Below are 16,910 nucleotides of genomic sequence, written 5' to 3' on the forward strand. Positions count from 1 at the left end.
ATATTCCTCCTTTACGTCGGTCGAATGACTGGGGAAGGCGGAGCCTAGGAGGGATCATGTGACCAGCTTTGCTGGGCTCTTTGCCATTTCCTGTTGGGGAAGAGAATATCCCACAAGTAAGGATGACGCCGTGGACCGGACACACCGTTGGAGAAAGTAATTTATCAGGTAAACATAAATTCTGTTTTCCTTTGCATGTATAAAGCTATTGTTGTAATTACTATTTTTGTGAAAATTTCTTATGCATTAAAATGTACAAATGAAGTAACTATTTCACTTGACTCTATATTAAATGCCACTGAATTCATTCATTCTTTCTAGCATGCTATATAGTGTTTGCATAGGAAGCTAATAAAAAGCTAGTATTAAAAAGAGGCAAAAAGGCACTGAGACCAAGTCCCAAATCTGTTAAAGGGCTGACATCTCTTCACTTCTAAAGAGGCTCAGGAAGGATTTTTTTTTGTGGCTTATAGGACCCCTACTTCCAGGCCCTGATTATATTAAAGGAATACTTAACCCAATTTTTTCTTTCATGATTCAGATAGAGCATGCAATTTTAAGCAACTAATTTACTCCTATTTTCAATTTTTCTTTGTTCTCTTGCTATAATTATTTGAAAAAGCAAGAATGTAAGCTTAGGGGTCGGACCAATTTTGGTTCAGAACTTTGGTTGTGCTTGCTGGTTGGTGGCTAAATGTAGCCACCAATCAGCAAGTGCTATACAGGGTTCTGAATCAAAAATAAGCTGACTCCTTAGCTTAGGTTCCTGCTTTTTCAAATAAATATAGCAAGAGAATGAAGAAAATTGATAATAGGAGTAAATTAGAAAGCAAAAATTGCAAAATTTAACAAAAATGATTGTGATAATTTGTGAAACAAACATTTAAAATATTTAATATTTGCTAGTTTTATCTTAATATTGTCTTAAATTTTTGTTGGGTGGTCAGTAAAATCGCAAAATCAGTTAGTGGGGTGCTTGCTAAATAGGTCCTGAGAAGAACATTGGGAGAGGCACTCTAAAAGACCCCTATTTCTCTTGTTAAGTGTATCCAGTCCACGGATCATCCATTACTTGTGGGATATTCTCCTTCCCAACAGGAAGTTGCAAGAGGATCACCCACAGCAGAGCTGCTATATAGCTCCTCCCCTCACTGCCATATCCAGTCATTCTCTTGCAACTCTCAACTAAGATGGAGGTCGTAAGAGGACTGTGGTGTTTTATACTTAGTTTATTTCTTCAATCAAAAGTTTATTTTTACATGGTACCGGAGTGTACTGTTTATCTCAGGCAGTGTTTAGAAGAAGAATCTGCCTGCGTTTTCTATGATCTTAGCAGAAGTAACTAAGATCCTTTGCTGTTCTCACATATTCTGAGGAGTGAGGTAACTTCAGAGGGGGAATAGCGTGCAGGTTTTCCTGTAATAAGGTATGTGCAGTTAAAATATCTTTCTAGGGATGGAATTTGCTAGAAAATGCTGCTGATACCGAAGTAATGTAAGTAAAGCCTTAAATGCAGTGATAGCGACTGGTATCAGGCTTATTAATAGAGATACATACTCTTATAAAAGTGTATTTTCAAAACATTTGCTGGCATGTTTAATCGTTTTGTACATATGTTTGGTGATAAAACTTATTGGAGCCTAGTTTTTTCCACATGGCTGGCTTGAATTTTGCCTAGAAACAGTTCCCTGAGGCTTCCCACTGTTGTAATATGAGTGGGAGGGGCCTATTTTAGCGTTTTTTTGCACAGCAAAAATTACAGACACAGACATCCAGCTTCTTCCTGCATGATCCAAGACTTCTCTGAAGGGCTCAAAAGGCTTCAAAAGTCGTATTGAGGGAGGTAAAAAGCCACAGTAGAGCTGTGGCAGTTGTTGTGACTGTTTAAAAAACGTTTTTGTCATTTGTTATTCCGTTTTTGGTATTAAGGGGTTAATCATCCATTTGCAAGTGGGTGCAATGCTCTGCTAACTTATTACATACACTGTAAAAATTTCGTTAGTGTAACTGCATTTTTTCACTGTTATTTCAAAATTTGGGAAAATTTGTGTTTCTTAAAGGCGCAGTAACGTTTTTTATATTGCTTGTAAACTTGTTTTAAAGTGTTTTCCAAGCTTGCTAGTCTCATTGCTAGTCTGTTTAAACATGTCTGACACAGAGGAACCTACTTGTTCATTATGTTTGAAAGCCATGGTGGAGCCCCATAGGAGAATGTGTACTAAATGTATTGATTTCACCTTAAACAGTAAAGATCAGTCTTTATCTATAAAAGAATAATCACCAGAGGGTTCTGTCGAGGGGGAAGTTATGCCGACTAACTCTCCCCACGTGTCAGACCCTTCGCCTCCCGCTCAGGGGACGCACGCTAATATGGCGCCAATTACATCAGGGACGCCCATAGCGATTACCTTGCAGGACATGGCTGCAATCGTGAATAATACCCTGTCAGAGGTATTATCTAGATTGCCTGAATTAAGAGGCAAGCACGATAGCTCTGGGGTTAGGAGAGATACAGAGCGCGCAAATGCTGTTAGAGCCATGTCTGATACTGCGTCACAATATGCAGAACATGAGGACGGAGAGCCTTCAGTCTGTGGGTGACATCCCTGACTCGGGGAAACCTGATTCAGAGATTTCTAATTTTAAATTTAAGCTTGAGAACCTCCGTGTTTTGCTTGGGGAGGTATTAGCTGCTCTGAATGACTGTAACACAGTTGCAATTCCAGAGAAATTGTGTAGGCTGGATAGATACTATGCAGTGCCGGTGTGTACTGACGTTTTTTCCTATACCTAAAAGGCTTACAGAAATTATTAGCAAGGAGTGGGATAGACCCGGTGTGCCCTTTTCCCCACCTCCTATATGTAGAAAAATGTTTCCAATAGACGCCACTACACGGGAATTATGGCAGACGGTCCCTAAGGTGGAGGGAGCAGTTTCTACTTTAGCAAAGCGTACCACTATCCCGGTTGAGGACAGTTGTGCTTTTTCAGATCCAATGGATAAAAAATTGGAGGGTTACCTTAAGAAAATGTTTATTCAACAAGGTTTTATTTTACAGCCCCTTGCATGCATTGCGCCTGTCACTGCTGCGGCGGCATTCTGGTTTGAGGCCCTGGAAGAGACCATCCAGACAGCTCCATTGAATGAAATTATTGACAAGCTTAGAACGCTTAAGCTAGCTAACTCATTTGTTTCTGATGCCATTGTTCATTTGACTAAACTAACGGCTAAGAATTCCGGATTCGCCATCCAGGCGCGTAGGGCGCTATGGGTTAAATCCTGGTCAGCTGACGTGACTTCAAAGTCTAAATTACTCAACATTCCTTTCAAGGGGCAGACCTTATTCGGGCCTGGCTTGAAGGAAATTATTGCTGACATTACTGGAGGCAAGGATCATACCCTTCCTCAGGACAGGGCCAAATCAAAGGCCAAACAGTCTAATTTTCGTGCCTTTCGAAATTTCAAGGCAGGAGCAGCATCAACTTCCTCCGCTTCAAAACAAGAGGGAACTGTTGCTCATTCCAGACAGGCCTGGAAACCTAACCAGTCCTGGAACAAGGGCAAGCAGGCCAGAAAGCCTGCTGCTGCCCCCAAGACAGCATGAAGGAACGGCCCCCTATCCGGAAACGGATCTAGTGAGGGGCAGACTTTCTCTCTTCGCCCAGGCGTGGGCAAGAGTTGTTCAGGATCCCTGGGCGTTGGAGATCATATCTCAGGGATATCTTCTGGGATTTTATTCAAATCTGTTTGTGGTTCCCAAGAAAGAGGGAACATTCAGACCAATTTTGGATCTAAAGATCTTAAACAAATTCCTCAGAGTTCCATCATTCAAAATGGAAACTATTCGGACCATCCTACCCATGATCCAAGAGGGTCAGTACATGACCACAGTGGACTTAAAGGATGCCTACCTTCACATACCGATTCACAAAGATCATCATCGGTTCCTAAGATTTGCCTTTCTAGACAGGCATTACCAATTTGTAGCTCTTCCGTTCGGGTTGGCCACTGCCCCGAGAATTTTTACAAAGGTTCTGGGCTCACTTCTGGCGGTTCTAAGACCGCGAGGCATAGCGGTGGCTCCGTATCTAGACGACATCCTGATACAGGCGTCAAGCTTTCAAATTGCCAAGTCTCATACAGAGATAGTTCTGGCATTTCTGAGGTCGCATGGGTGGAAAGTGAACGTGGAAAAGAGTTCTCTATCCCCACTCACAAGAGTCTCCTTCCTAAGGACTCTTATAGATTCTGTAGAGATGAAAATTTACCTGACGGAGTCCAGGTTATCAAAACTTTTAAATGCTTGCCGTGTCCTTCATTCCATTCCACGCCCGTCAGTGGCTCAGTGCATGGAAGTAATCGGCTTAATGGTAGCGGCAATGGACATAGTGCCATTTGCGCGCCTGCATCTCAGACCGCTGCAATTATGCATGCTAAGTCAGTGGAATGGGGATTACTCAGATTTGTCCCCTCTACTAAATCTGGATCAAGAGACCAGAGATTCTCTTCTCTGGTGGCTTTCTCGGGTCCATCTGTCCAAGGGTATGACCTTTCGCAGGCCAGATTGGACGATTGTAACAACAGATGCCAGCCTTCTAGGTTGGGGCGCAGTCTGGAACTCCCTGAAGGCTCAGGGATCGTGGACTCAGGAGGAGAAACTCCTCCCAATAAATATTCTGGAGTTAAGAGCAATATTCAATGCTCTTCTAGATTGGCCTCAGTTAGCAACACTGAGGTTCATCAGATTTCAGTCGGACAACATCACGACTGTGGCTTACATCAACCATCAAGGGGGAACCAGGAGTTCCCTAGCGATGTTATAAGTCTCAAAGATAATTCGCTGGGCAGAGTCTCACTCTTGCCACCTGTCAGCGATCCACATCCCAGGCGTAGAGAACTGGGAGGCGGATTTTCTAAGTCGTCAGACTTTTCATCCGGGGGAGTCGGAACTCCATCCGGAGGTGTTTGCTCAACTGGTCCATCGTTGGGGCAAACCAGAACTGGATCTCATGGCGTCTCACCAGAACGCCAAGCTTCCTTGTTACGGATCCAGGTCCAGGGACCCGGGAGCAACGCTGATAGATGCTCTAGCAGCTCCTTGGTTCTTCAACCTGGCCTATGTGTTTCCACCGTTTCCTCTGCTCCCTCGACTGATTGCCAAAATCAAACAGGAGAGAGCATCAGTGATTCTGATAGCGCCTGCGTGGCCACGCAGGACCTGGTATGCAGACCTAGTGGACATGTCATCTCTTCCACCATGGACTCTGCCTCTGAGACAGGACCTTCTAATACAAAGTCCTTTCAATCATCCAAATCTAATTTCTCTGAGACTGACTGCATGGATATTGAACGCTTGATTCTATCAAGGCATGGCTTCTCCGAGTCAGTCATTGATACCTTAATACAGGCTCGGAAGCCTGTCACCAGGAAAATCTACCATAAGATATGGCTTAAATATCTTTATTGGTGTGAATCCAAGAGTTACTCATGGAGTAAGGTTAGGATTCCTAGGATATTGTCCTTTCTCCAGGAGGGTTTGGACAAAGGCTTATCAGCTAGTTCTTTAAATGGACAGATCTCTGCTCTGTCTATTCTTTTGCACAAGCGTCTGGCAGAAGTTCCAGACGTCCAGGCATTTTGTCAGGCTTTGGTTAGGATTAAGCCTGTGTTTAAAACTGTTGCTCCCCCGTGGAGCTTAAACTTGGTTCTTAAAGTTCTTCAGGAAGTTCCGTTTGAACCCCTTCATTCCATTGATTTTAAACTTTTATCTTGAAAAGTTCTGTTTTTGATGGCTATTTCCTCGGCTCGAAGAGTCTCTGAGTTATCTGCCTTACATTATGATTCTCCTTATCTGATTTTTCATTCAGACAAGGTAGTTCTGCGTACCAAACCTGGGTTTTTACCTAAGGTGGTTTCTAACAGGAATATCAATCAAGAGATTGTTGTTCCATCATTGTGTCCTAATCCTTCTTCAAAGAAGGAACGTCTTTTGCATAATCTGGACGTAGTCCGTGCCTTGAAGTTTTACTTACAGGCTACTAAAGATTTTCGTCAAACATCTGCACTATTTGTCGTTTACTCTGGACAGAGGAGAGGTCAAAAAGCTTCGGCAACGTCTCTCTCCTTTTGGTTTCGGAGCATAATACGCTTAGCCTATGAGACTGCTGGACAGCAGCCCCCTGAAAGGATTACAGCTCATTCTACTAGAGCTGTGGCTTCCACCTGGGCCTTTAAAAATGAGGCCTCTGTTGAACAGATTTGCAAGGCTGCGACTTGGTCTTCGCTTCACACCTTTTCAAAATTTTACAAATTTGACACTTTTGCTTCTTCGGAGGCTGTTTTTGGGAGAAAGGTTCTACAGGCAGTGGTTCCTTCCGTTTAAGTTCCTGCCTTGTCCCTCCCATCATCCGTGTACTTTAGCTTTGGTATTGGTATCCCACAAGTAATGGATGATCCGTGGACTGGATACACTTAACAAGAGAAAACATAATTTATGCTTACCTGATAAATTTATTTCTCTTGTAGTGTATCCAGTCCACGGCCCGCCCTGTCCTTTTAAGGCAGGTCTAAATTTTAATTAAACTACAGTCACCACTGCACCCTATGGTTTCTCCTTTCTCGTCTTGTTTCGATCAAATGACTGGATATGGCAGTGAGGGGAGGAGCTATATAGCAGCTCTGCTGTGGGTGATCCTCTTGCAACTTCCTGTTGGGAAGGAGAATATCCCACAAGTAATGGATGATCCGTGGACTGGATATACTATAAGAGAAATAAGTTTATCAGGTAAGCATAAATTATGTTTTCTTGTATTGTTTGAGCCAGAGAGACAAGGGAATCTGTAATTAATATGAAGGACACCACTGCTTTTAATGATGTTTCCCTAGCATACAGGTGATCACTGTGATATATGGTGATAACCAGGGATTTTTCTATGGAGGGTGAGGTGGCTTTGACAGATCGCCTATCCCCCCCCCCCCCTTTGATTGACCCTTTTATGCCCCTTTCGTTGGCAAGTGATTGCAGTAGAAATAACCATCCTCAATGTATTACATTACTTCTAGGGTATTCAAAAATGTACACTAGCACCCCTCTATGAGCACTATTCCAAATAAGGAATCACCTGTTAAAGGAACACGAAACCTACATTTTGTTCTTGATTCAGATAGAGCATACAGTTTTAAACAACTTTCCAATTTACTTCTATTATCAAATGTTCTTCATTTTCTTGGTATCCATTGTTGAAGGAGCAGCAGTGCACTAATGGGAGCTTGCTGAACACATAGGTAACCAGTTATGATAGGTATATATGTTTCAACAAAGAATACCAAGAGAACAAAGCACATTAGATAAAAGAAGTAAATTTGAACATTTGTTTAAAATTGTATACTCTAAATCATGAAAGAAAAGTTTTGGGTTTCATACCCCTTTAAGTTTGCAACCAGTAAATGCTGATTGCCTAGGGGGGGGTTAGCCCCTCTCATATTTCCCCCATAATACACTTTGGGACCAATCTGAAAGCATCCATCCTTTTTTAAATGTTTCCCAGTGTCCATCCATCTGCCAGGTGAATGTCATTCCAATGACAAAACTATAATAGATTATAGAAATATAGATCATGCCGTCTAATTTTTAGTTACTTCTGTTAAACAAATATAGTTTCAAGATTCAGCCTTTTGGTGTTTAGAGAAGGTTGACATATGCGAAATGTGAAACCATAATGTGCTTACTAAGGCCTAGATTTGGAGTTCGGCGGTAAAAGGGCTGTTAACGCTCCGCAGGCTTTTTTCTGGCCGCACCATAAATTTAACTCTGGTATCGAGAGTTTAATCAAATGCTGCGTTAGGCTCCAAAAAAGGAGCGTAGAGCATTTTTACCGCAAATGCAACTCTCGATACCAGAGTTGCTTACGGACGCGGCCGGCCTCAAAAACGTGCTCGTGCACGATTCTCCCATAGGAAACAATGGGGCTGTTTGAGCTGAAAAAAAACCTAACACCTGCAAAAAAGCAGCGTTCAGCTCCTAACGCAGCCCCATTGTTTGCTATGGGGAAACACTTCCTACGTCTGCACCTAACACCCTAACATGTACCCTGAGTCTAAACACCCCTAACCTTACACTTATTAACCCCTAATCTGCCGCTCCCGCTATCGCTGACCCCTGCATATTTTTTTTAACCCCTAATCTGCCGCTCCGTAAACCGCCGCAACCTACGTTATCCCTATGTACCCCTAATCTGCTGCCCTAACATTGCCGACCCCTATATTATATTTATTAACCCCTAATCTGCCCCCCACAACGTTGCCGACACCTGCCTACACTTATTAACTCCTAATCTGCCGAGCGGACCTGAGCGCTACTATAATAAAGTTATTAACCCCTAATCCGCATCACTAACCCTATCATAAATAGTATTAACCCCTAATCTGCCCTCCCTAACATCGCCGACACCTACCTTCAATTATTAACCCCTAATCTTCCGATCGGAGCTCACCGCTATTCTAATAAATGGATTAACCCCTAAAGCTAAGTCTAACCCTAACACTAACACCCCCCTAAGTTAAATATAAGTTAAATCTAACGAAATTAATTATCTCTTATTAAATAAATTATTCCTATTTAAAGCTAAATACTTACCTGTAAAAAAAAACCCTAATATAGCTACAATATAAATTATAATTATATTATAGCTATTTTAGGATTAATATTTATTTTACAGGCAACTTTGTAATTATTTTAACCAGGTACAATAGCTATTAAATAGTTAAGAACTATTTAATAGTTACCTAGTTAAAATAATAACAAATTTACCTGTAAAATAAATCCTAACCTAAGATATAATTAAACCTAACACTACCCTATCAATAAAATAATTAAATAAACTACCTACAATTACCTACAATTAACCTAACACTACACTATCAATAAATTAATTAAACACAATTCCTACAAATAAATACAATTAAATAAACTAGCTAAAGTACAAAAAATAAAAAAGAACTAAGTTACAGAAAATAAAAAAATATTTACAAACATAAGAAAAATATTACAACAATTTTAAACTAATTACACCTACTCTAAGCCCCCTAATAAAATAACAAAGCCCCCCAAAATAAAAAATTCCCTACCCTATTCTAAATTAAAAAAGTTACAAGCTCTTTTACCTTACCAGCCCTGAACAGGGCCCTTTGCGGGGCATGCCCCAAGAATTTCAGCTCTTTTGCCTGTAAAAAAAAACATACCATACCCCCCCCCCCCCCCCAACATTACAACCCACCACCCACATACCCCTAATCTAACCCAAACCCCCCTTAAATAAACCTAACACTAATCCCCTGAAGATCTTCCTACCTTGTCTTCACCATCCAGGTATCACCGATCCGTCCTGGCTCCAAGATCTTCATCCAACCCAAGCGGGGGTTGGCGATCCATAATCCGGTGCTGAAGAGGTCCAGAAGAGGCTCCAAGTCTTCCTCCTATCCGGCAAGAAGAGGACATCCGGACCGGCAAACATCTTCTCCAAGCGGCATCTTCGATCTTCTTCCATCCGGAGCGAAGCGGCAGGATCCTGAAGACCTCCAGCGCGGAACATCCATCCGAACCGACGACTGAACGACGAATGACTGTTCCTTTAAGGGACGTCATCCAAGATGGCGTCCCTCGAATTCCGATTGGCTGATAGGATTCTATCAGCCAATCGGAATTTAGGTAGGAATTTTCTGATTGGCTGATGGAATCAGCCAATCAGAATCAAGTTCAATCCGAACTTGATTGGCTGATGGATCGGCCAATCGGATTGAACTAGATTCTGATTGGCTGATTCCATCAGCCAATCAGAAAATTCCTACCTTAATTCCGATTGGCTGATAGAATCCTATCAGCCAATCGGAATTCGAGGGACGCCATCTTGGATGACGTCCCTTAAAGGAACAGTCATTCGTCGTTCAGTCGTCGGTCCGGATGGATGTTCCGCGCTGGAGGTCTTCAGGATCCTGCCGCTTCGCTCCGGATGGAAGAAGATCGAAGATGCCGCTTGGAGAAGATGTTTGCCGGTCCGGATGTCCTCTTCTTGCCGGATAGGAGGAAGACTTTGGAGCCTCTTCTGGACCTCTTCAGCACCGGATTATGGATCGCCAACCCCCGCTTGGGTTGGATGAAGATCTTGGAGCCAGGACGGATCGGTGATACCTGGATGGTGAAGACAAGGTAGGAAGATCTTCAGGGGATTAGTGTTAGGTTTATTTAAGGGGGGTTTGGGTTAGATTAGGGGTATGTGGGTGGTGGGTTGTAATGTTGGGGGGGGGGGGTATGGTATGTTTTTTTTTACAGGCAAAAGAGCTGAAATTCTTGGGGCATGCCCCGCAAAGGGCCCTGTTCAGGGCTGGTAAGGTAAAAGAGCTTGTAACTTTTTTAATTTAGAATAGGGTAGGGAATTTTTTTATTTTGGGGGGCTTTGTTATTTTATTAGGGGGCTTAGAGTAGGTGTAATTAGTTTAAAATTGTTGTAATATTTTTCTTATGTTTGTAAATATTTTTTTATTTTCTGTAACTTAGTTCTTTTTTATTTTTTGTACTTTAGCTAGTTTATTTAATTGTATTTATTTGTAGGAATTGTGTTTAATTAATTTATTGATAGTGTAGTGTTAGGTTAATTGTAGGTAATTGTAGGTAGTTTATTTAATTATTTTATTGATAGGGTAGTGTTAGGTTTAATTATATCTTAGGTTAGGATTTATTTTACAGGTAAATTTGTTATTATTTTAACTAGGTAACTATTAAATAGTTCTTAACTATTTAATAGCTATTGTACCTGGTTAAAATAATTACAAAGTTGCCTGTAAAATAAATATTAATCCTAAAATAGCTATAATATAATTATAATTTATATTGTAGCTATATTAGGGTTTATTTTACAGGTAAGTATTTAGCTTTAAATAGGAATCATTTATTTAATAAGAGTTAATTTATTTCGTTAGATAAAAATTATATTTAACTTAGGGGGGTGTTAGTGTTAGGGTTAGACTTAGCTTTAGGGGTTAATCCATTTATTAGAATAGCGGTGAGCTCCGATCGGAAGATTAGGGGTTAATAATTGAAGGTAGGTGTCGGCGATGTTAGGGAGGGCAGATTAGGGGTTAATACTATTTATGATAGGGTTAGTGATGCGGATTAGGGGTTAATAACTTTATTATAGTAGCGCTCAGGTCCGCTCGGCAGATTAGGAGTTAATAAGTGTAGGCAGGTGGAGGCGACGTTGTGGGGGGCAGATTAGGGGTTAATAAATATAATATAGGGGTCGGCGGTGTTAGGGGTAGCAGATTAGGGGTACATAGGGATAACGTAGGTGGCGGCGCTTTGCGGTCGGAAGATTAGGGGTTAATTATTTTAAGTAGCTGGCGGCGATGTTGTGGGGGCAGGTTAGGGGTTAATAAATATAATACAGGGGTCGGCGGGGTTAGGGGCAGCAGATTAGGGGTACATAAATATAACGTAGGTGGCGGTCGGCAGATTAGGGGTTAAAAATTTTAATCGAGTGTCGGCGATGTGGGGGGGCCTCGGTTTAGGGGTACATAGGTAGTTTATGGGTGTTGGTGTACTTTAGGGTACAGTAGTTAAGAGCTTTATAAACCGGCGTTAGCCAGAAAGCTCTTAACTCCTGCTATTTTCAGGCGGCTGGAATCTTGTCGTTAGAGCTCTAACGCTCACTTCAGAAACGACTCTAAATACCAGCGTTAGAAAGATCCCATTGAAAAGATAGGCTACGCAAATGGCGTAGGGGGATCTGCGGTATGGAAAAGTCGCGGCTGAAAAGTGAGCGTTAGACCCTTTAATCACTGACTCCAAATACCAGCGGGCGGCCAAAACCAGCGTTAGGAGCCTCTAACGCTGGTTTTGACGGCTACCGCCGAACTCCAAATCTAGGCCTAAGGAAATAATGATTATTATGTATGCTACAGAAACTGAAATAAAAAATCTAAGTAAATTCCTTATAGCAGATTTTTACCATTTTTGAGGATTTTAGCATGTAAAGTTATTCTATAAAAGTGCTTAGTCTGCTGATTTGTGAATGTAACTAGCAAAAAAAGCAGTAATCCTGATGATTATATTTATTGAATGCAAAAGTCTAAATTTGGCTTTGGAACATGGGTTTAATATGGCTTAGTAGTAAAGGGGGCTATGAAAACTTTTAAGACTGAACAAAATCTGTATATCTTACCATAGTAATCCCAAGCAGGCAAAATATTAAGTAAGTGTATAGCTAAATATGTAATGCCAGTTGATAATATTGCACTGCTTTGTTTGTACCTCTTTAGGCCTCCTAGGCTCATGGGAGAAGGTTTTGTGGTCCTTCAGTCTAATGATGTTGACATCTATTACTACATGGATGAGCCAGGTAATCAGCTACTGATCGAAATAACCTGGAGATAGAAACATATTTTATGGTAACAATTCATAAGAAAGTACAGCACCAACTTCTTAGTGCACGTTGTAAGAGGTTGCTGCCAAACCTCCAATCCAATGTACAAAACAGACACAATCACTTTCTTTCATAACAAGACCTTTACTTATTTATGATAGGGTCATTCACCAATAATAATGTTTTCAGGCAGTCAGTCATGATTAAAGGAAAAGTAGAAACTAATGTTACATAAAAAGTAAGCATTGGAGTTAATGTTACATAATTCTGCACATAGCCATACCTGTGAAAAATGTATGGAAATTTAAAGATTTTACTTTCATACAGGTGGTGAAAGTCCACAATTTATTACTCCTGGGAATTACTCTTCACTACTACTGGAGGAGGCAAAGATTACCAAAGCCCAAGTCCTCTATAACCCCCCCACCCGCGTACCTCAGTCTTGTCTTTGCCTCCAGTAGAAGAGGTTGAAGAATGAATATGTGCATTTGATTCTTCAGTGAGAGGGGTTCTCATGTCAATTTGAGGCCATTTTTTCACTCAGAGTACAGTGATTGTTGGAGGGTTGTATTTGGGGTATGGGTAGTGACGTAGTTTTTACCTGTGGGGATTTAGTCACAAGCCTTTTCACGGATGTCGCAGGGACTTTTCCTTTGCTGCCTCCTGTCGGTTTGTCGATATACTCCTATTTGAAATCCTCTGTTATTTTTCAGCGCTGGTATTGGCTTCCTTCTGTTTTTCTTTCATGTAATTAACAAGAGTCCATGAGCTAGTGACGTATGGGATATACATTCCTACCAGGAGGGGCAAAGTTTCCCAAACCTTAAAATGCCTATAAATACACCCCTCACCACACCCACAAATCAGTTTTTACAAACTTTGCCTCCAAGGGAGGTGGTGAAGTAAGTTTGTGCTAGATTCTACGTTGATATGCGCTCCGCAGCAAGTTGGAGCCCGGTTTTCCTCTCAGCGTGCAGTGAATGTCAGAGGGATGTGAGGAGAGTATTGCCTATTGAATGCAGTGATCTCCTTCTACGGGGTCTATTTCATAAGGTTCTCTGTTATCGGTCGTAGAGATTCATCTCTTACCTCCCTTTTCAGATCGACGATATACTCTTATATTTACCATTTCCTCTACTGATTCTCGTTTCAGTACTGGTTTGGCTTTCTACAAACATGTAGATGAGTGTCCTGGGGTAAGTATGTCTTATTTTCTGTGACACTCTAAGCTATGGTTGGGCACTTTATTTATAAAGTTCTAAATATATGTATTCAAACATTTATTTGCCTTGACTCAGAATGTTCAACTTTCCTTATTTCCAGACAGTCAGTTTCATATTTGGGATTATGCTTTAAATTATCATATTTTGTCTTACCTCAAAAATTTGACTTTTTTCCCTGTGGGCTGTTAGGCTCGCGGGGGCTGAAAATGCTTCATTTTATTGCGTCATTTTTGGCGCGGATTTTTTTGGCGCAAAAATTCATTTCCGTTTCCGGCGTCATACGTGTCGCCGGAAGTTGCGTCATTTTTTGACGTTATTTTGCGCCAAAAATGTCGGCGTTCCGGATGTGGCGTCATTTTTGGCGCCAAAAGCATTTAGGCGCCAAATAATGTGGGCGTCTTATTTGGCGCCAAAAAATATGGGCGTCGCTTTTGTCTCCACATTATTTCAGTCTCATTTTCATTTGCTTCTGGTTGCTAGAAGCTTGATGTTTGGCATTTTTTTCCCATTCCTGAAACTGTCTTATAAGGAATTTGATTTATTTTGCTTTATATGTTGTTTTTTCTCTTACATATTGCAAGATGTCTCACGTTGCATCTGAGCCAGAAGATACTACAGGAAAACCACTGCCTGCTGGATCTACCAAAGCTAAGTGTATCTGCTGTAAACTTTTGGTAGCTATTTCTCCAGCTGTTGTTTGTATTAATTGTCATGACAAACTTGTTAAAGCAGATAATATTTCCTTTAGTGATGTACCATTGCCTGTTGCAGTTCCCTCAACATCTAAGGTGCAGAATGTTCCTGATAACATAAGAGATTTTGTTTCTGAATCCATAAAGAAGGCTTTGTCTGTTATTTCTCCTTCTAGTAAACGTAAAAAGTCTTTTAAATCTTCTCTCTCTACAGATGAATTTTTAAATGAACACCATCATTCTGATTCTTTGGACTCTTCTAGTTCAGAGGATTCTGTCTCAGAGATTGATGCTGATAAATCTTCATATTTATTTAAGATGGAATTTATTCGCTCTTTACTTAAAGAAGTACTAATTGCTTTAGAAATAGAGGATTCTAGTCCTCTTGATACTAATTCTATACGTTTGGATAAGGTTTTTAAAGCTCCTGCGGTTATTCCAGAAGTCTTTCCTGTTCCTAATGCTATTTCTGCAGTAATTGCTAAGGAATGGGATAAATTGGGTAATTCATTTACTCCTTCTAAACGTTTTAAGCAATTATATCCTGTTCCGCCTGACAGGTTAGAATTTTGGGACAAAATCCCTAAAGTTGATGGGGCTATTTCTACCCTTGCTAAACGTACTACCATTCCTACGTCAGATGGTACCTCGTTTAAGGATCCTTTAGATAGAAAAATTGAATCTTTTCTAAGAAAAGCTTATCTATGTTCAGGTAATCTTCTTAGACCTGCTATATCATTGGCTGATGTTGCTGCAGCTTCAACTTTTTGGTTGGAAACTCTAGCGCAACAAGTAACAAATCGTGATTCTCATGATATTATTATTCTTCTCCAGCATGCTAATAATTTCATCTGTGATGCCATTTTTGATATTATTAGAGTTGATGTTAGATTTATGTCTCTGGCTATCTTAGCCAGAAGAGCTTTATGGCTTAAGACTTGGAATGCTGATATGGCTTCTAAATCAACTCTACTTTCCATTTCTTTTCAGGGAAACAAATTATTTGGTTCTCAGTTGGATTCTATTATTTCAACTGTTACTGGTGGGAAAGGAACTTTTTTACCGCAGGATAAAAAATCTAAAGGTAAAAACAGGGCTAACAATCGTTTTCGTTCCTTTCGTTTCAACAAAGAACAAAAGCCTGATCCTTCGTCCTCAGGAGCAGTTTCAGTTTGGAAACCATCTCCAGTCTGGAATAAATCCAAGCCTGCTAGAAAGGCAAAGCCTGCTTCTAAGTTCACATGAAGGTACGGCCCTCATTCCAGTTCAGCTGGTAGGGGGCAGGTTACGTTTTTTCAAAGAAATTTGGATCAAATCTGTTCACAATCTTTGGATTCAGAACATTGTTTCAGAAGGGTACAGAATTGGTTTCAAGATGAGACCTCCTGCAAAGAGATTTTTTCTTTCCCATGTCCCAGTAAATCCAGTGAAAGCTCAAGCATTTCTGAATTGTGTTTCAGATCTAGAGTTGGCTGGAGTAATTATGCCAGTTCCAGTTCCGGAACAAGGGATGGGGTTTTATTCAAATCTCTTCATTGTACCAAAGAAGGAGAATTCCTTCAGACCAGTTCTGGATCTAAAATTATTGAATCGTTATGTAAGGATACCAACGTTCAAGATGGTAACTGTAAGGACTATATTGCCTTTTGTTCAGCAAGGGAATTATATGTCCACAATAGATTTACAGGATGCATATCTGCATATTCCGATTCATCCAGATCATTATCAGTTCCTGAGATTCTCTTTTCTAGACAAGCATTACCAATTTGTGGCTCTACCGTTTGGCCTTGCTACAGCTCCAAGAATTTTCACAAAGATTCTCGGTGCCCTTCTGTCTGTAATCAGAGAACAGGGTATTGTGGTATTTCCTTATTTGGACGATATCTTGGTACTTGCTCCGTCTTTACATTTAGCAGAGTCTCATACGAATCGACTTGTGTTGTTTCTTCAAGATCATGGTTGGAGGATCAATTTACCAAAAAGTTCTTTGATTCCTCAAACAAGGGTAACCTTTCTGGGTTTCCAGATAGATTCAGTGTCCATGACTCTGTCTTTAACAGACAAGAGACGTCTAAAATTGATTACAGCTTGTCGAAACCTTCAGTCACAATCATTCCCTTCGGTAGCCTTATGCATGGAAATTCTAGGTCTTATGACTGCTGCATCGGACGCGATCCCCTTTGCTCGTTTTCACATGCGACCTCTTCAGCTCTGTATGCTGAACCAATGGTGCAGGGATTACACGAAGATATCTCAATTAATATCTTTAAAACCGATTGTTCGACACTCTCTAACGTGGTGGACAAATCACCATCGTTTAATTCAGGGGGCTTCTTTTGTTCTTCCGACCTGGACTGTAATTTCAACAGATGCAAGTCTCACAGGTTGGGGAGCTGTGTGGGGATCTCTGACGGCACAAGGAGTTTGGGAATCTCAGGAGGTGAGATTACCGATCAATATTTTGGAACTCCGTGCAATTTTCAGAGCTCTTCAGTTTTGGCCTCTTCTGAAGAGAGAATCGTTCATTTGTTTTCAGACAGACAATGTCACAACTGTGGCATACATCAATCATCAAGGA

The 16,910-nt window shown here is 40.9% G+C and overlaps 1 protein-coding gene across 8 annotated transcripts in view; it reads left to right on the forward strand.

Annotated features, from left to right (window-relative positions):
- BLTP1 (bridge-like lipid transfer protein family member 1) overlaps positions 1-16,910 on the forward strand; it is a 1,044,923-nt gene that overhangs the window by 249,306 nt on the left and 778,707 nt on the right. For all 8 annotated transcript variants that reach the window (XM_053703615.1, XM_053703613.1, XM_053703617.1 and 5 more), the window contains one exon: positions 12,314-12,393. In XM_053703615.1, coding sequence (XP_053559590.1) covers positions 12,314-12,393 — 80 coding nt within the window. The remainder of the gene's footprint in view (positions 1-12,313; positions 12,394-16,910) is intronic.

The sequence above is a fragment of the Bombina bombina genome, chromosome 2 (assembly GCF_027579735.1).
Source record: "Bombina bombina isolate aBomBom1 chromosome 2, aBomBom1.pri, whole genome shotgun sequence".
Lineage (NCBI taxonomy): Eukaryota > Metazoa > Chordata > Amphibia > Anura > Bombinatoridae > Bombina > Bombina bombina.